The 21,737-nt window shown below is 38.8% G+C and overlaps 1 protein-coding gene across 1 annotated transcript; it reads left to right on the forward strand.

The window, feature by feature from the left end:
* The first annotated feature begins 1,014 nt into the window (after positions 1–1,014).
* LOC134211671 (23 kDa integral membrane protein) lies at positions 1,015–21,596 on the forward strand. The gene is made up of 3 exons (XM_062688786.1): positions 1,015–1,269; positions 20,462–20,965; positions 21,038–21,596. The coding sequence occupies exons 1-3, from the start codon at positions 1,171–1,173 to the stop codon at positions 21,182–21,184; spliced, it is 750 nt and encodes a 249-aa protein (XP_062544770.1). The 5' UTR covers positions 1,015–1,170; the 3' UTR covers positions 21,185–21,596.
* The last annotated feature ends 141 nt before the right edge of the window (positions 21,597–21,737 follow it).

Here is a 21,737-nt window from a genome sequence, read left to right on the forward strand (position 1 = left end):
AGAACAATGTCCTGCTGGTATATTTTGATGAGAATAAAGTATCAGCTGCTACTAATGTTATCACATATCCTTTACTAAATTCAATAAAGCTATTTCGGTCAAGTTGTCGAAGGAAGAACAACTTATACCAGGAATCCCCTCGAAAATTTGATTGTGGATTATGCTTTTGGAGTAGGTAGTGTTGAAAAAAATGGTGCCACATTTGTAAAATACGATTAAAATTAGACAAACTTAGTTTGAAAATAGGAATTACCTGGAATTCGAACCCAGCCACCTTCATCGTGGTCTAGATTGTAACTTTGTAATCTGGGCTACAGAAGACGATATCACGGAATACTGCAAAAACTTCATGTAAATTCTTCATGGTAAAAAAAACTGTGCTGCAGTCTCTAGAATGCTTTTGCTTTGTCAACAAATCCTTTCTTTTCTAAGAATAAGTGCCATAAAATATATCTACCGAATTTATGTGTCTCGAACTGAGTATTTTGAATAATCTTTTTGTAGCATGTAATCTATCTAGAACTCCATTGCATGTACCAACAGAAACACAATGACGTCTATATTTCGCGTCAACTCAATATAAATGTCCGCCACAAAGCTCTCTACCACTAGGCAGTTGGCTCCACCGCAGGACTCCGAAAGTGAACATGAATGTAGATCATCGGTAAATAAGTGGCAGGTCAACCTCTAAACTGCCCCCAAACAAAACACGCGGTATCGAAGCATGGAAGCTTTCTTTTGGAAGCACACACCGCGATAGTTGCGTGGTTTCCAGTCCTTTTGGAGAAATCGCGCGCATGCTACCCCCCAAGCGAACACATAGAAAAGTGGCACACCAAGTGACCGGCCAGCGTGCTTGACCTGCCGTTGATGGCTGGTTCTAAGGGGGGTGGGTATTTTCTATTCGGGACATGCCAGGTACGGCAGCATAAATGTGCTGGAAAATTTACTGATGTGTATATAATCCGAAGGTGGTATATTCAAATGACCGCACGCCAGCCAACATTGATTCAGTCTGCTCCGGGCAGTTGAAAGGATTTGTCGGAAAGTGACCTCTTGGGACGAAAAGTGATTTCTGGGCAGAAAATCAGTTTGGAATAAGTGCAACATCAGTGAAAGTGACCAGTTCTATTTGCATTCTAAGGATTAACTGTGCAAGACAGCTGCAAAATGAAATCAATTCTATTTGACAACATCCGAGCTAGGCTCGGATCCTGTGGGACCAAAACGATTAAATATTTGCTGTTTGTCTTCAATCTCATATTTGCGGTAAGGAAACAGTGAGTTGCGGGAACAAATGGTTAGAAATAAATAGCAACTTAACATCCATTAATTGGCTTTGCATGATAACATGAACTTGAAGCATGGGCGTAAACCTCGATAAACAGTGCCGATTAGGATCAATGGTAATAAAATGTTGAATATATTTTGATCAGATTCATCAGAGTCACACATCGGAAATATGTTCTCATTCAATCGAACTATATATATTTTTTTTAATAAATTAAATTTTAGTGTGGATCAACAAAAAACCCTTGACTAAAAGATTAGCTTAGCTTAGCTTAGCTTAGACTGACTGTACATTAGAGTGGGGCGTCATGGTCATTTTTTCAAATCAATGGTTTTTCGAAGCCATTCTGGGTCCTGAATAACTGTGCAGAATTTGGGACCGATTGGTTACTTCCTCGCTTTCCGCATCGCGTTTGAAGTTTGTATGGAAATTAGTATGGGAGAACGTATATTTTTGCATTTCTACTACTAGAGGTTTCAGTTCATCGTAAACCAAGTGGCACATTGCGTTAAAGTATAACCCAAAGGATGCCGAAAAACTTTGCCGAAGAAGGCACGTTGCTGGAACGTCCACGAAAAAAGTTATAACGCTTCGAAGATTGAGTGTTCAAACCATATGCAAAAAATGGTTTATTCTGCCAGCACTGCCGAACTACGTAGACCAATAATTTAACTGAGTGTTATTTCAAAATAATTGATCTTATAGGGCTTTAGAGCTAATGGGAGCTATCCGGAATCATTTCACAAAGAAAAAATCCGGCAAGAAGGAAGATGGGTTTTGCCCTTCGATAACCATAGGTTGTCCGGTAGTGCTGGCAGAAACATTGATTTTTTGCATATGGTTTGAACAATCAATTTTCGGAACGTAATAACATTTTTTGTAGACCTTCCAGCTACATACCTTCTTCGACAAAGTCTTTTGGCATCTTTCAGACTATATGCTAACGTATTAAGTCACGTGATTGATGATAAATTGAAGCCGCTAAGAGCAAAAATGTGAAAAATTACGTTTTCCCATACAAATTTCCATGTAAATTTGAAACGCGATGTGGAATGCGAGGTTGCAACCAATCGCGCCCATATTTTGCTCAATTGATTGTGGTCCCAACACGATTCAGAAAAAACTTGATCTCACTTGATGGGATGAAGTTTACGTTTTTCCATACAATTGCGCCCCACTCTACTGTACATGTCTAAGGTAGCTACTCCATGATGGAACAGAATACAAAACAGAATAGTAGTTTGGATATTCTAACTATTCTATTATATTCACGAATCTTAAATTTCAACAGCTCTTAAGGGTAGATAAATAACGGCACCGGCCAAGTCCTTACAGTCCTTACAAAAAATGGGAACTTTAGTGTTTAGTTATTGTTGCCACTAGAGACTGTTAACACATTTTTGGAAGACGACCTGCGGGTTGAACCAATTCTGCTACGAGGCACAGATATAAATATTTCGTAATTTCATACACGTAGGGTAGAGAACCATTTGGGCAGCACCCCCTATTCCCGTCAGCAACGTTCATTACTCGAGCGCATTACAGCCGAATTATTTGTTTTTTAGTACATGGTTAGTTTCTGTCAAAATCTAGTGATGTACAAAAAAATCATGCCATTTGGTTGGAACGCGGTCAAGTTATTAAGGTTGCAGACAGGAATAGGGGGTGCTGCCCAAATGGTTCCGCTCCCTACTTGAAGAATATGAATAAACGCAACATTCAATCGAACTTATTGTTATAATTGAAATAAATTCAAATTGCGCTATCTTGTGAAATTCAATGCAATTTAATGGAATAAAGAATGCTTATTTGATCAAAATCATGCCAAACCACCACTCAAATACACTGGATTCTGTTTTTACGCGATTTACATTTTCTCAATTTTGCACCCATTCTAAATGTTTAACGCATATATGACGAGCTCGGTGGTCTAGTGGCTACCGCTTCTGCCTTATAAGCAGGAGGTCGTGGGTTCAATTCCAGGCTCGTCCCTTTCCTACTTTGTATTGTAACTAAGATATTCTTTCTGTGTTTCACGTTCTACCAAAACGATTCCTACTGTTATAACCTTCCACACAATTCCAAAACCATCCCGTGGCCACCTAAGAGATAGTGATTAGTCCCAAATCAATATCTATGGTAACGGCTAAAAGTGCTACTACTCTCATACAATAGTTTTGGCTTGTACCACCTACGAAATTGTGCGAATTGCTCAATGCTAATGCTAATGCTAATTCTAAATGTTTAACGCATATCAATTACCATGTGATTTTTCTTTGAATTATTTAGGATTTTTTGAAACATGTTGCAAAGATTTTGATGGCAAATTGAAGTCACAAGATCAAAAATACAAGCGAAAAAATCGTGTAAAAACAGTTTAACAGAAAAGGGGGGGGATCCTCCTAAATTATTTTTATTGTCTTATCTCATGCACGAGAAAGACAAGGTAAAGCAAAACGTGATTATCATGAATGATCTGTAACCGTCTGCTAACAGAGTGAACAAAGTCCGTTCTGTTATGTAACGGCATAACGCAGTCAATGTTCACGATGATTAACCCAATTGATCCACGTTTGAGATCAACTGTGCTTCTAATATGTCCGATTATCCGTGGTATGCATATGACCGCACCTCCCTAGCAACACAATTCAGATCGCAGTGGCGTCAGTGTGATCGGAATTAGTGACATTTAGATCAGCTCTTCTTCACCATGGAGACTAGCATGTTTTAATATTGTTTTTACAAATCTGGTGGAAGAATTAACCGTCAGATAAAATATTGTCAACATCTTTCTGACATTTATCTAGGCAATTTAATGCCGCTGCCAGTCCGCTTCTAGATTCTCTGGTTCTCTTCAAATAATTTCCTTACCAGAAACATCGTCGAATGATGAATTCACACGTAAATCCACTTCCAATTTTTGGCTAATCTATTTTAGTCCAATAGGCTCTTGGTAGGAATTTAGATTTTGTAGGTGCACATGCACAGTAGGGTGCTAATGGAAAGTGTGGGAAAAATTTGACCATCGAATTTCAAAAACGGGTAGTGCTCAAAAGTTTCATCTCCTCGAAAAAGTTCCTATGCAAAATTTCAGCTCAATCGGACTTCGTTAAATGTTTGATCAAAGTGGTCAAAGTTTGACTATTATGAAACACAAAAATTTCCCAAGGGGGTGGGTGGTATAGGAAAAATCCAAAACCGATTTTTTTTGATGCCGAATGTCTTAGGAATGCATGAAAAGTCGATATCTGGCGTTATCTCGAAAACAAAAAAAATGAGAAAATTTGACTTTTTGGAGTCAACACTAGATCTCGACGTTTCATGCGAAACGGGCTTGGTAGTCATGTGGCTACTGCTTCTGACTCGTACGCAGGAGGTCGTGGGTTCAATCCTAGGTCCGTTCCTATCCCCTACTCTGTATCTTTCTCTATATTTCTCATGTTCTAGCAATCGCTAGAACTTTTCCATTTCTATCCCTATCCCAGTAGCTCCTAGAATTGGAAATGAAGCAAAAAGTTCGTTTCCCTACATCCAATTAGAAATTCCATCAGTTGCTTTCTTCTATCTATAACATTGGCAGCTCGTTATCCAAGACGCACCTCTGCCTCTCGAACCTAACCCAAAAATTCCAATAAATTCCGTATGATCTCGTGGCAAGTGCAAAGGTATATTCGGCTTGCAGTGGGCGAGTGATTACATCATCATTTCCTCCCCTTCCCTACATTGACTTGCATTCTGACGTGGCAGGCGCCAGTATGACCTAACAAATGAGATCACCAGTACTTTACATTGAAGATGAGTGCTATTCCCAAGCAAACATCTGTTGGTTATCTGTGCAAGAACAGCTGATCTAGTCATAATGGAGTAGCAACTACGGGCAGTCAATCAAGCTCAAGCTTTTGACATTTGGAGACATTTGGCTTATAAAAACTTTAAATTTTGAATAGTTTTATAAGTTTCACGTTTCATGCATTTCTAAGACATCTGGCATCAAACAAAAATTCGATTTAGAATTCTTCCTGTTTTCTTTTCATATAATGCTAAAAGATCTAAAAAAAACTCGATGCGCTAACACACAGGATGTGACAGGCAGAACTGTATTTACATTCTAAAAGAGCTTTGAATGTAATCACTGCCTTTCGGAGCGCAAGCACTTGGATTTTTTTCTAGCGACGCATGCTGATGACAATTTTTTTGGTGTGTGTGGTGTCTGATGGAGATGGATAAACAACGAGCATGTCCAACTACGGTCAACCGAATAAAGGGTTGGGAAGTGGTAAGAGCTGAAAGGATACGATGGGCAGGGCATGTTGCAAGAACGCCGGTCAGCAACTCTGGTATTCTGCGCTTCAGATCCGGCTGATATTAGGAGGTGTGAAGCGAAACAAACTGACTGAGCAGAATGACTTGTGGGGCCCATCCGAGGATGGATAGTTGTAGTTGCGATCCGAGGACATGTATCCGACAAAATAAGCTTTCCTCTATCAAATAACCAAAACTTTTCAAATGAATCATGAGGAATGTAATATATTGACTACACCACTTTCGCTTTTTTAGTTGTCAACAATTTGTATATAGGAGTTTGACAACGATGTTGAAGCTTGCCAAAAAGTCTTAGTTCTATTGCTAATACTAATTTGAAACAATTTGTGTTTCTTGGGGATCTGACATATGTAGCTTAGCCTCCAACGAAGAATCATCCAACACAGCTCGATGTCCTTGCCCTTTGGAATCCTCCTTACAACTGCCAGCAGTAATGGCTATACCTTATATGCACAGAGTGTGCAAGAGCTTTCATAGACTGATCCGTGTTATAGACTGATTCATACCACACATCTTCCCTCTTCTCTCATAATCAGTGCATAGAACTAAATCGCTCGCAAACATCTAACAACAAAAACGTAAGAAACGTTCAAACCGGAATGTGATAAGCAATACCACTCTATTAGTGGTATAAAACCATGCTGAGGGTGGCTGGGTTCGATTCCCGGTGCCGGTCTAGGCAATTTTCGGATTAGAAATTTTCTCGACTTCCCTGGGCATAAAAGTATCATCGTGTTAGCCTCATGATATACGAATGCAAAAATGTTATTCTGGCTTAGAAACCTCGCAGTTAATAACTGTGGAAGTGCTTAATGGACACTAAGCTGCGAGGCGGCTCTGTTCCAGTGTGGGGATGTTATGCCAATAAGAAGAAGAAGACTCTATTAGCAGAGACATATAAAAAAAATTAAATCATGTCAACTGGCTTGTAAACTTACTCATGAGGTAATTTTATAATTCCAACTATTATGCATTTCGGGAGAAACATAAAACCATTCACAATGGAACTTATTACTCTCATTAGAAAATATGGACACGAAAATACAGTAGATTTTATCGAGGCTTGCTACCAAAGTTTTTCTCATCACCCAGAGAAAACTATGCATCAACGATGAGACTTGAAGAAAGATCGAGTAATGAAGAGAAGCCAAAACGCGATAGGACGAACAAAAATTTTGAAAAAAAAATCAAAGGAAACGGAATTTTAGCCCATCAACGACACTTGGCTCTGGAAAATAAAGTCAAGCACTCATGTCGACGGGACAAGCGAGAGTGGGCGGAATCTCATGGCAACGAAGATGAGAGAGCCACGGCAACCGGGACGAAGATGGAAGCAACGATTCCTGTGAAAGATTGGTCAGCTATTGACCGACTCAATTGGCCTGCTGAAAAGGAGGTTCAAGTTATTCCAACTACTTTTCCAAGTCTCAGCCGGGCCACCACCACTATGATCTGCCTATGATTCGACGTATACCACGCGTTAGTACCGAAGCTTAATCACTGCTAGCGATCCAAATAACCATCCAATGCATGAAATTGCACAAAGTCCCAGGGACGAGACGCTGATTCAATGACATTCGCTCAACTGTTGCATCGTCTACTCCGCAATAACTAGGACATAACAAGTTTCCCGGACGGCCGGATTCATGGTATCTCAGTGAAGGCCCCCAGTAGTGAGACCAACTGTATGCGGCAACTGGCGAGGCATCATGCTGCTGTATAATGCTTGTTTCCAAGGTTTCATGCAAAGTGATCCCAGAACGAATCCAGGAGAAGATCGATGCGACTCTCCGACGGCAGCAGATCGGGTTGTATGTGGGGAGATCGTATGTGTCCATATTACCACGCTCCTTATCATTCTGAAGCCGGTCAATTCCAATTTGGTTCCCATTGACTTCGAAAAATCTTTCGACCGACTTAATCACAATGAGACGCAAAACGGTTTGTGAGAGAATCATCGACTTAATCGTGGCAAAGCAAGGGCCCTCTCATACAGAGTGATGCACAACGAGAACCTGTTCGATGTCAACCGGGTCGTAGCTGGTGAGGCAAGGATTTATCCTGTCATCACCATGCTGCAAACAGTAATCGACGGTGTGATTGTTCGTGATCCAAACCACGAACCATCAGACAGCCTATGACCATTAAGCACCTGAACGACTTCGATTTGTCTGAAAACGTTACATGTTTAGCTCAACGGCGATCTGATATGCAGATAAAGCTCGACGAACTCCCTTACATTTTTAATCGACAGGCTTAGTCATCAACGTTAACAAAACCAAACCGCTCCCAACTTTATAGTGACCGAAAAATTAGTGAAAAATGTTGAAAGCTTTCTTGGAGCCAAATGGCGTCAGACGGTGAATCCAAGATCGACATAGGCGCATGGATAAGGATGGCAAGGGCTGTTTTGTAAGTGATGTGAAATCTGTGCTACTATACGCCAGTGAAACATTATGTGCCTCAGGGGACAGTCAGCAGCTTCAGGTATTCATCAACGGTGCTGGTAGCCACAATAGGCTCTCAAACACCGAGCTCCATCGTCCTTGTTACTAGAGGGCAGTAGCCTCCATACTGAAATAAAAGAAGTCGAACGAAATTGGTACATATTAAGGCGATAGCTGGGAGTCGTCCAGGATGCAGATCTTCCAAGTCGGTGCTTTGCATTAATTGGTGTGCACATGACCCACAAGTAACTTAGTAAGTTAAATGTAAATTGAATTATCTGACCAAATTTCAAAAATTGAAATCAGATCACTGCTTGGTTCTTACAGCAGCACACCGCAAAAATCGAGACCTCGTCTATCCACATACTCTGCATTGCTCCAGCTCTAGTTAACCCATATTGAGAGCGACCAGCAACTCCAACTACGAGGCTCTTCACGACCACATTCACAATCATTTTTATTTGTTTTCAACATTTCATTGCGTGGCCATCGCAAGCTACTCCCTACGCATTGACATCGTGGTCTTCCAGATGTCCCTCTAATACCTCACCGCGCATTTCATTGCACGGTCACCCCGATCCGTTTCTAATTTTTCATTGCGCTGTCATACCAATCTGCTTTCTAAATTTAATTACACGGTCATTCCGCTCCGCTGCCTATATTACATTGCGCGGTGCTCTAGATCCACTTCCCAAATATCATTGTGTGGTCATTCCGATCCGCTTTCTACATTCCATTGTGCGATCATCCCGATCCGTTTCCTAAAATTATTTACGCGGTGATTTGGATCCGCTTCCTAAATTTCATTGCGCGGTCATCCCGATCCGCTTCCGTCACTTCATTGCGCAGTCATTTTAATCCGCTTCTAATAAATCCATTAAGCCTCCACATCGATTCTTTACTAGTCACAAAGTTGCATGCAGTAACTTTAACCATTCACAACCCTATAACAATACCAATCAGCAAGAACATTCATCAGCTAAACTGTGTTTTTCCGTATAAAATAAACCTCACAACAAAAACACTACACTTTTTACTCAGTTTGTCTATTTGGCAGGTCCAGTTGCAAACTCTCAACACCTCAACCCACCTGAAATCTCCATTATAAAAACAAACAAACAATAACATCTGTTTGGAAAGGCCGTTCCTATAGTAACGTACACCAATACGCCAACACTCTGTGAATGTCTATGTTGGGCCCAATAGGAGCAACAATTCCAAATCCATACCCGAGCAAAGCCTGACATCATAATGAGAGCAAAAAGAAAAAAACATTTTGATATCGACATCAAATTGAAATCATAATTTGTTTTCAAACTTTGATATTCATGATTGATAACTTATTTTGACACATCAATGTGCTGTTGATTTCTGAATTATATGAACTGATGTTAAACTGATTACTTATTTCGTTATCCAAACCCAATATCAAAATCAGTTTTCGATTTGCTCTCATCGATAGCAGAAATAGTTTTCAATTTGATGTCACAGTAAGATTTTTCTGCTATACATTTTGTTATTTTAACCGTTAAAACGACCAAAAGGATATCATGCTGAGTTATCAAAATTAGGCGATTTCTCAATAACAAAATCAGTTATCGATTTGCTCTCAATATTTGCTCGGGTAGGGCCAGGCGTTTTATTTCCTCAATCCCGACCCCCTCAAACTATGCTCTACCACTTCACCCCGATCAGTCTCAGCATCAAACCCCTCGACCAACAATGTGTTTATGATTCTCCATTTTTGCTACAGTAAATAGAATTAAACTCTTGGCAGGATAGCCAAATATGTAGCTTAGACTCCAACGGAGAATCACCCAACACAGCTCGATGTCCTTGCACTTTGGAATCCTCCTTACAACTGCCAGCAGAAATGGCTATACCCTACATGCACAGGTTGTGCAAGAGCTTTCATAGACTGATCCGTTTTATAGACTGATTCATACCACACATGACATGCATGAAATTGTTGAAGGATTTATCGTACAGTATAGATCGGCTCTGGTTGTCATACAGTTGTAAACAAAGTTATCAAGCCAACTTTCCACAAACTCATTCACTATTGGAGAATGACGACGGAAGATGAACTGGGAAATTGGGCAGGGCATGATTTGAAGGCTGTATTTAGGATGGTGATTGCTCGAAAATTCTTACACTCCAGCTTGTCGCCTTTCTTGTGGATGGGGCCCATAATTTCCATTCCAGTAGCTGTTCTGTTTCTCAAGTTTTTACTATCAGTCAGAGCAGACAAGTAGTCAGTTTTTTCGGGGCCATCTTTATGAGTTCAGCTCCGATACATCCTTACCAGCTGCTTTATGGTTCTTGGCCTATTGGAAGGAATCCTTAACTTCCTCCGTTGTTGACAGGTCGCAAGAAGCTGGCCGGAAGTAGCTGCTACAATACTCTTGGACACAGCGAAATCAATTAGCCGTATCCCGTGGTTGGTCCTTGTTGTTGTAATCTCTAGACTGAAAGCAAAAATTATTGAAAACGACAACTGGAACATGGCAGAACATAGTGAATTGTTATTTAGCTAGAAGATCCTTAGCTGTTCCTTTGTGTGATTAACCCTTTGTCTGTGCTCTGGGGTCAATATGACCCCAGGCCAGTTTGAGTGGCCGCCATTTTTTTAGTTTTCAACCGATTCTCCTAATTTTTGGTAGTTTGGTAAAACTCGCTGAGATCTGTCTTCTAGGTGCAAATTCGCTTGAAAAATCTTATGCGCTACAGTGTCCTTTTTTCAAAAAACTTACGTTGTCTGTGCTCTGGGGTCAAATTGACCCCAAATTGAAATTGCTATAACTTTTTTAATGTTTGGCCAATTTTGGATTTTTGGGGCTGTTTCGAAAGATAATTTAATTATCTTTCAGGTCATTACCAAAGATTGACTATAGGTGGACGGGTACATCGCGGGTGGGATTTTCGTAAAAAAGGGTACAAAAACAGTGATTTTTCATGCTTATTTTATTATATCTGAAAATCCTACCCATTCTGAACTGCACCTTTTCAAAAAGGTTATGCAGAAAGGCGTGTGCTTTGGCATGAGGCATTGAATAGTTTAGCGCTTGATCGCTAGGTGATGGTATATTTGAATTAATTATTTTAGACTACTCAAGTAACTCCGATATATAGAATTTTCCTCATTGTAAATATTCTAATCGCACAATTTTGAAATTTGTAAAGATGACGTCTTTAACAAAGTTCGTCTGGTGGGAATGGACTGTCATGCGACGGAATAAATAATTAGGAAATTTACAAATAGGCGGCGCTAGTGTACTTGCAATATTCTTGCATATTTGAAATATTGCTTTAGCTTGAGATCCCTCATACTTACACCCAAGTTGTATTCGGCAACATTGTTCAGGATGTCTATCACTACAAAGCGGTGCTTAATATAATGAGCACTTCTTCCTATTTTAAATTTGTGCGATAAGAATATTTACACTGAGGAGAATTCTATATATCGGAATATCTTGAGTAGTCTAAAATAATGAATTCAAATATACCATCACCTGGCGGCCGAGTTCTAAACTTATCAACGCCTCATGCCAAAGCACATGCCTTCCTGCATAGACTTTTTAAAAAAGTTGCAGTTCAAAATGGGTAGGATTTTCGGATATAAGTAAAATAATCATGAAAAATCACTGTTTTTGTATCCTTGTTCACTAAAACCCCTCCCCGCGATGTACCCGCCCACCTATAGTCAATCTTTGGTAACGACCTGAAAGATGATTAAATTATCTTTCGAAACAGCCCCAAAAATTCAAAATTGGCCAAACACTGAAAAAGTTACAGCAATTTCAATTTGGGGTCAATATGACCCCAGCACTATAGGATTTCAGGCGGTCATTAATCGAAAATGTCATGTCTCCCAAATCATTTTTAAATATTTTTTATAGATTACCAATATTCTGATTAGGAAAAATCCAAAATTTGAAGTCTCTACGTACTTTAGTTCCAGAGATACAAGGTGCCAAAGTCAAAAATTGGTGAAAAATTAGACAAATTTACTGAAAAAATGTTCGCTTTTCAACTATTTTTAAATTTTTATTTCATATTTTTCCATGATGTTAATACATCGTTACAAAGGTTGTTGTCTAAGCTTTCAAATGGTGTGCAAAAAGTAATGTATACACGCGAAATTTTTTTTTAAAATGCAGATACACAAAAATTTCTTTAAAAAACGCGAATTTCAACTTCGATAGTGAAGAACTTTTTTCCTCAATTTTCCCAGGTCTAATCATGATACACATAAAGAGTAAAGCTTCGACTGCAATATCCGAAGAAATTTTCACCAGTATTTGCAATTAGCAGAGATAATTCAATTTTATTTTATTTTTCAATTTGATTTTTCACCGTGTCATATTGATTAAAAATTTACCCTTATTATTATCCCCATTTTTTAAGGTGAATGAAAATGCAGTTTTAGGCATGATTAACAAGCAAAAATAGTCTATTTTCAAGGTAAATCAATTTGAAAGGAATATCTAAGAAATCTTCAACCCTTTCACTATCGACACATTTGCGGGTACTCTCTTCAAGAAATATCAAAGGTAAGTGTCTTGAGCTGTAGTGAATACCTACCGCTAGTAATTAGGTACCCAAGTAGACTACATAAGCGGCAGTTGAGTGCAGAGTTATATTATTATTGAAATAGAAGTGAAAGACAAGTGCGCCTAATGGATAACAAATCGGTATTCTCAAATTTCGATCCAAAGCTGCAACGCAAGGATAATGTTAAAAATGCTTTTGAATATATTTGTACTAGTTTTCAAATAAAAGAAGAAATGAAGTGTCGTTTGCAAGAGAAACTATACAAATTGGAAAGCAGATTCATTTGTAAATGGAAGGAGGCATCTCGATGTACGCAAAGGTTTGAGTATGTCAACCGAGAATGGTTGCAAACCAAGTTTGATATTGACGAGTTCATCGAAGAAGAAAAAATGTTGCTACATGTTCTACAACGTATTTAAAACGCGGACGACCGGGTAAGCCTTTTATGGAATTGAGTGATAGAAGTAAGCGTCGTACAATTGACAAGGAATGTTTAAATCCCGATGTAGATACCGTGGAAAAGGCATTATTGCTTACCAGGAGGACAGCGTACAAGAGACGTGATGTCAATATAGTCAAAGTTATCGGTCAACTTTTGAAAGACAAGCATCACTTTTCTAGAATACATTCAACAGATTCATATAAGCTTAAGACGCCAGAAGAAGCATTTGGGTTTTAATCGAAACTGGTTTAAGTAAATATCAGTATGAATCGATTCATTATGACACTCCTTCGCGATATCCGCCTTACGATGTCATTAAAGATGCAAAGAAACTATGCGCTCCTCCTGAAGATTCAAAAAGTTATTTATCCTCTGCTACTTTAGATGACGTCATGGATGTCGTTGATGAAATTGAAGAAAATTTTGTTGAAGACATAGACCTTGATAGAGAAGAAGAATGATGATGTTGAAAATAATGGAAATAAACCAAAAGTTTTGAGAAAAATTATGTTGTTTTTAAATTAGGAAATCTAATATTCGGAACAAATATACGGAATATAAGATTATATATTTTTTCAAAACTATACACGTAAATGTCATAGAACATTGGCCTTTCGCAACTACGCTATGGTTTATGTATGTTTTTGTTGTTTTTTCCCTTTTATGAAGCGTTTTGTTACTTGTTTCTACAAAAGAAAGACAAAAATATGTATTTAGGGAAATGACGGCTTTGGCAGGTTTTGTTCTATTACTGTCAGGGGGGTTTTCTATAACCAATTATGCTTAAATTTGGCCTAAACATTCATTGCATATCAAAGAATATTGTGGCCGAATTTCATAAGATTTGGTCAACAAAACCCCCCCTGACAATAATAGAACAAAACCTGCCAAAGCCGTCATTTCTATATATTTATTATACAAAAGTCTTCAAAAGGATAGAGGGAGGGGGCACGCTGGCCCCTTAGTTTGTGGACAACAACCTTTCTTCTCCTTAGAAAAAAAAATAAAATAATTCTTCCTTATTTGGTTAATGTGACAATTAATCGAATTATCATTAAAAAAATATAACGTAATTGATGGATGCTCCTTAAAAGAGAGGAAGGTACTAGAAATGATATTTTCTAGCTATTTTGACCAAATCCAGCTAAAACTATGTTAAAATTTGCTTTAAAAGCCACATTTTATTTTTGACCGCTCGCTTGTATGGGGATCTCCCATAGTGCAGAGCACAGACAACGTAAGTTTTTTTGAGCACAGACAGAAGGTTAACATCCCTTCACGATTTGGAGCTTATAGATGTGCGTTGACTTGTGTTGCTTGGTCATCGATCCATAGTAGTTTATTCGGCTTGATCATGAGCACGACGATAAGCACGCATACTGCAAAGACCTCGTGCTGTGAGCCGAGATGTGCAGGGATAAGGACGGGACTTTCTTGACGGACGAACTTATGGTGCTCGAAAGGTGGAAGCAGCACCACGAGGAAATCTTAAATGGCTTTCCTGCATAAACTGTTAGTCAGAATGTGGGAAACTGAACAGCTAGCAGCAGAATGTAAGGAAGGGGTTATATACGTCATCTACAAGATAGGCGACATGCTAGAGTGTGAGAACTTTCGAACAATCACCATCCTTAATGCCGCCTACAAAGATCATTTTCCATCGTCTGTCACCAATAGTGCATGAGTTCGGGGGAAGTTGTCAAACCGACTTCGTTGACGGCCACTCGACAACGGACCAGATTTTTACTGTAAGGTAAACCCTTTAAAAATGCTGCTAATAGTAGGTCTCAACGCATCATATGTTTATCGATTTCAAGGCGACATACGACAGTATAGACCACATGGAGCTATGGATAATTAAGGACGAGAACAGCTTACCTGGGAAGTTGACCAGACTGATCAAAGCAACAGTGGATGGTTTGCAAAACTGCGTGAAGATTTCGGGCGAACACTCCAGTTCGTTTGAATTCCAAGGTACAGCATTGTAATACGGAGAGCCGGGTCTAGCCGGGGTACGAGTTTTAACAAACCCAGTCAATTTATTTGTTTCGCGGATGACATGGACATTGTCGGCCGAACATTTGCAAAGGTGGCAGAACTGAACACCCGCCTGAAACGTGAAGCAACAAAAGTTGGACTGGTGGTGAATGCGTCAAAGACAAAGTACATGCTAGTGGGCGAAACCAAGCGCGACAGGGTCCATATGGGAAGCAGTGTTGCGATCAGAAGTGTGCGCCGCCGCCGACATTTTTGCATCGGCGCGCCGCCGTTTGAAATTTTTCACGCCACTGATCTATATTTTACCACGATGATCTCGACGCCGATTCACAATTGAAGAAGTCCGCAGAGCTTTCCGTCAAAATCTCGAAGATTCAATCAAATTTCCGTAGAATTTCCCGAATGATCCCCACATCATGCAAAATTATTGATGATCTCACAACATTTTTTCTCATTTCCTATTTCTTCTTATTGGCAACATTACATCTCAGACTAGGACATAGCCGCCTCACAGTGTTCATTAACCCTTTAAGGCGCAAGACGATTTTTTTATAAATCCACGAAAATATTTTTTTAACGTAAACAACCATTGAAATCATTAAAATTAAACGTATTTTTGGTCTGTTGTTTTAAAACAATATTACACACTCAGTTTCTATTTCTGCAGCTCGGCAAAATCCGCACAGACGTTTGCTCAGCAAAATCAAATCTGATATCCCAGCAAAAATAGCGTTTGTTAGCATGTTGTCGGCAATTTATTTGCTAATTTTCAGCAATTTTGACAGAAATCTCGGCAAAAAAACACGTTTGCTGGGAATCGGCTGTGCGAATCTCGGTAAAAGTTCAACAAATTGCAGAGATCCCGGTTAAGCACTTCCACAGTTGTTAACGAGGTTTCTAAGCCGAGTTACCATTTTTGCATTCGTATATCATGAGGCAAACACTATGATACATTTATATGCCCAGGGAATTCAAGAAAATTATTAGACCTGATCGGGAATCGAACCCAGCCATCTTCTGCATGGTCTTGCTTTATAGCCCTGACTGGTAAATTACTTAAAGAAACTCTTTAGGAAATGCCCCCAAGAATTCTTTCGCTAGTTCATCTAGAAATTGTTTAAATCATTCAATCAAACATTCCTTCAGGTATTCCTTCGAAAATTCCTCCAGGAAATAAAATAGGAAATTCCTTCAAAGAGAGCATTCTAAGAATTGCTTCGTAATCTCCTTCAGGAATTCATTTAGACTTTCTCACAGAATTTCATTTAGAAATTCGTTAAGGTTTCCTTCGTAAAATACCTTGGAGATTTCATCAGATAATCTTTTAAAATTTCTGCGAAAATTCAATAGATTTTAATTTGGTAATTTCCGGAAATTTTGTTTGGGACTTTATTCGGGAATTCCTTCAGAACTTCGTACAAATAGTCCTTCAGAAAAGCATTTGACGATTCCTTTGTAAATTCTTTCCTCGAAAATGCTTTGAGGAATTCCTTTAGAAAATCATTGGGAAATACAGTTAATGCAAAAGTATAAAACTGCTAATGTCGCTCCAGTTCGTGTGCTCAAACGTAGCAGCCAAAAAACCGGTACTTATAAGTGTTGTTGATGTTGATGCAACCAATCATACACTACAACATGACAGACAACATAGGCCAAGTTATTGCTTAACTATTTGAAGCAAAATAATTTTCAATGGCGAAATAATTTTAATGGTTACAACGCCACTAGCGTTTTAGTACTTTTGCTTCTACTGGACATACATTCGGAAAATGCTTCGGATTATTTTCAATTCCTTGAAGATTTTTTAGGAATTCATTCAAACATTTACTTACGAAAACTTTAGAAAACACATTAAGGAATTGTTATGGTTTGAATGAATTCCTAAAAAAAAACCAATATCCGTCCTACTAAATTTCTTTCGGAGATTCCTTAAGAAATTTCTTTACGAATTTCTTTGGAAATTATTTCGGGAATGCCCAGAGGAGATTATTTCCCGTATTTGTTTTGGAAATTCTTCTAGTAACTTCTCAGGAAATTCCTTTGGACATTTCTACATCTTCTTTTGAACCTTAGGAAATTCGTTTAAAATTTCCATGTTATTTATTCAGTGGAATCCTTCTAAGGAATTCTTTGTTTTTTTTAGGAATTCGTTCGAGAATACTTTTAGACATTTTATTGAAAATTCCTTTAGAAAATCCATTCCAAGTTCCATCGAAAATTCCTTTAGCAAAAATCCTTCACAATTTCCTTAATTTTTTTTTCTCGAACATCCCTCCATGTTCTCCTGCGGTAATTTCTTGAAGAATCCTTTCGGAAATTCCTCCTGAATCACTTTAAGAAATTCCTCCAGGAATTCTTCTGGGGACTCATCTTGGAAATTACCCCAGGAATTATTTAGAAAATTACGCTAATAATTCCCATGGATACGTCTTTAGTTTTGGAAAACCATCCGAAAATTTCTTTCAAAAATGATCCAGAAAATTTTCCGGAAGTTCTTCCAGAAACTGCCTTGAAATCTAAAAAAAAATCCTCATTTTGAAAAATCTCCCGTAGAATATTTCTGGTGAAAATTCAAACGAGTTTCCAGTTAAAACACCTCAGAATATCCCGCGGTTATTCCGAAAAATGTTCAGTGTAAATTTTACAAAACACTGAACAAAAACTCAACAGGAACTTTCCAAGAATTTTCCAAACAATTTCCTGTAAACATTTTGGAACAATTTCTCATGAAAATGTTGAATAGTTTCTCATGTAAATTCCGAATTATTTTCCTCTAAAATTTCGAACAATTTTCCCTGGGAATTACGAAGAGCTTTAAAGTAGTTCCTGTGGAAAATTCGAAACTAATTTCCAATAATGAATATTTTGTAAGAACCTAAAGAATTTTATGAAAAATATGCTCCCGTTCATGTCTTACAAATATCTCAAAAAAATTAAAAAAAGAACGTTATATCAAGACAAAATTTTCAAAACGACTTATCTGCTTTTGTAAACAAAGATTCAAACGACGATTTGGCGAATCTGATAGCTCTCCCACGCAAACCAACACCATCAACAGGTAGCGGAAACCTTCACCTAACTATTGGTGGTGTTGGTTTGCGTGGGAGAGCTATCAGATTCGTCAAATCGTCGTTTGAATCTTTGTTTACAAAAGCAGATAAGTCGTTTTGAAAATTTTGTCTTGATATAAAAAATTGTCACGCTGATTCACGCCGGTTAAAATGGCATTCGGCGTGATGCCGAAAACGCTGCCGCCGTTGACCAAAATTCTGACAAACGCCGCCGCCGCCGATTTTTGGACCGGCGCACACCTCTAGTTACGATAGACGGGGATACGCACGAGATGGTCGATCCTTGCTGACGGCTGTCAATAATGTTAGTCGTGAAATACGAAGGCGCATCATTTGTGGGATTGTCCTACCACAGGCTTCAGAAGAAAATGCGGGCAAAAATTGTTTCCACTCCCACTAAATGTGTCGCGGTGTTGAACTTAATCTGTAGATTAAAAAAAAACACCTTAACAAAGATAAAAAAAAAACCATATGTGTCATGCACAAAACGCTCATAAGACCGGTAGTCTTCTACGAACATGAAACCCATCAAAGGAAAGTAGTTACCTCCAATACATTTTTCAAATTACTATCTCCCACATAATGTGCATATTCACATCTGAGTCGGGAGGTCTAATACCCGGAACATAACTTTGATTCAAATGAAACTTGGACCAAGCTTGAGGAGGCCTTGCAAGCACTCGGAGTATTTGAGAGACGAGTGCTTAGGACCATCTTTGGCAATGTGCAAGCCGACAGTGTGTGGCGGCGAAGGAAGGACCCAGTATTCGGAAGGTAGCTAAAGCTGGAAGGGTACGAAAGGCAGGGCCAGACAGCAACCTTGCAAAGATGGTGTTCATTTCCGACCCGGAAGGTACAAGAAGGCGTGGAGCACAGCGAACGATTTGGGCTGACTCTTCAGAACGACTTGGCAAACGTTGGCGCAAACGAGGATGAAGAGATGTGGCTCAGAACCGTGTATTGTGGCCTCAAATTGTTGAATAAGTGTTATCTGTTTAGATGTAAGCTAAATAAATGAAAAATGAACCGTTTACTCCCGTCAATGTTCATTGACAGGTTAAACACCTGATTCGTCACAGATTGGCCCTCACGATAACTTGCCTAGAATTGATTATCGTACCGTCAATTATTTTTGCAGATTTATTTGTTGTATTAGTATCCTTTACTGAAAATATCTTTGTAATATAATGATTTTAGTTAAAAATATTATAATTATAGTACCATTAGCTTATAATGCGAGAAGTAGAGAACTGTTTAGCAGTATTTTGGACATTGTTAAATCAATATGTTTACTGTGATTGATCAAAGGTCTATATTTTGCATAGCTTTTTCGATGGTCGTTTACGGAGTATATTTGTCGGGGTCGCAAATGTCTTGACGGTACATTCAATTTTACTGTATAAAATAGCCCGAGCAAGGTCTCAAGAGTCTCATCAATAATAAATGTACCGATCCCTTCATGCATTACATTTGCTTGTTGACCGAACCCATTTCTCATCCATTAGGAACAATCACAAGCCTCCAGTGTGTTCCCATTCCCAAACTGTGCGACGCATGAACCATTTAACTAGCCTATACTTTTGATGATGTCAGAAACTTTTCCCAACTGCCGCCGCCGTACGTACGTGTCTTTGCATGCTTCTGACATGTATTGATAAATTTCACGACAACTAGTTCAATGGCTTTCCCCACATTTATGTGATTAACTGCCTCGGTCACCCACGCGTTTCGAGAAAAAATAACACTCCAAGATAAGCATCGCGCCCCTATTTCAAAAGGTGGCAATGTCCTTCACAGAAAGGAAACGATGATTGTATTATTGGATGTTTTAGCTGTGACTCTTGTTTGATCGAAGGAATGGGGACGTAACTAGCGTGGCGTTTCATTGGTATGTAAACTAGGACAAATTCAAGTGAAAGTTTGATGTTTACCATCTGCATTTAATCGAAACCACATAAATTATTAATCATAGTCCACTTCATTTCTCTTGTTGGTTAATAAACAAATTCAGGTTCAATTTTATTAATATTGCAATCACTGCTCACAGATTTTGTTCATTGAAAAATTCCACAGTTACATATTTTTTTCACTGCAGTAGTTATCTGATAGTTGAACTACATTTTGTGATATTCTTAGTATTGTCGTGAGAGTGTTATGCAAATACTAGTCATTCATCCAAATATATAACACAAACATAATGTCTTCAAGCTCATGTAAATCCACGAGAAGCTATTTTTATATACTATATTTAGTAGAATTGCTTTTACCAGACCAGTATAAAATTCCTTTTTAATTACCACGTAAATAACAATCGTTAATCTTTTCTTTGTAATAGGTATCGGGACTAGTGCTTTTAATCGCCGGAATAATAGTGCTTCTCGATGTAAATGACTACCAACATTTCGTGGAGGACAAGCTTATGGCGCCTCCCGTTGTGCTGATCGTTGTGGGCACCTTTGTCTTCCTCGTGGCCTCTCTTGGGTGTTACGGCGCCATAAAGGAGTCGCCAAAGCTACTGAATGCCTTCGCTGTGTTCCTTATAATTGTGTTGATCATAGAAGTAGCCGTCGCCATCGCAGCAGTGGCCTTCAAGTCCGACCTCCAGAATGCCTTGGAAACACAGCTGGAGAATTCTATTTCCCGACGTAACAGCGCTGACATGGCAGCGTGGAACAGGGTCCATAAGAAGATGATGTGCTGTGGCATTGAAGGGCCCAAGGATTGGTATGACAACAACAACAGAACCATGCCAGCCAGTTGTTGCAAACCCGATTTAATTGATCCTGAGACCGACGATTGCAAAAATGCCCCACCGCTTTTCATGGATCGTTATTACCAGGTAATCAAAATCGTTAGGGGGTGGGTGCTTGAGCAAGGTCATTACTCAATTATGTTTCATTATCATTCGCAGGAAGGGTGTATGATGAAATTGAAGCAACACTTTGATAAGAATGCAGCGGTCATCATCGCTGTGGGTTTCGTAATTGCCGCGTTCCAGTTATTGGGCGTCATTTTCTCGTGTTGGTTGTCGGCAGCAATCAAACGGGATAAACATTAAAACCTACAGTTCAAAACATTTTGTTCCTAGTTTATCTATGCATTAAGCCACTATTTTTAGGATAACGCTCAAATCACTTGTACGTAGTCAGTATCTTGGCGACAAGTTTTCACGCTATTGTTTCTTTTCACCGATTGAGGAATTCATTGCTGTAGTTTTTCTCATGGAATTTTACTCACTTTTTGTTGGAAGTGGAACAACTCATATTTATTAACAAAATATGAGTAACATACTCGAGACAAAAAACGGCAATACAATTCGGTGAAAAGAAAAGTAAGCGAGTAGCAGTTGGCTTTCCACTACATCTAAAGATCTAACCTGTTGTATGTCAATAAAAAAAGATTTAATATTCCCATTTCAATGAACTATCACAAAGAGATAAACTATATTATGATTCCGGATTACAAATTTATGTTCAGTGTTTCATTTTGCAATAAAAAAGAAAAGTTCTCCCAGAATAGTAACTACAAATTCAGCATCACAATAAATTTTCGAAAAAGAGTCAACATTTTTGATTTTATAGAACTGATTCGGACCCAAGCAGCACGCGCGG

Source organism: Armigeres subalbatus, chromosome 2 (assembly GCF_024139115.2).
Source record: "Armigeres subalbatus isolate Guangzhou_Male chromosome 2, GZ_Asu_2, whole genome shotgun sequence".
NCBI lineage: Eukaryota > Metazoa > Arthropoda > Insecta > Diptera > Culicidae > Armigeres > Armigeres subalbatus.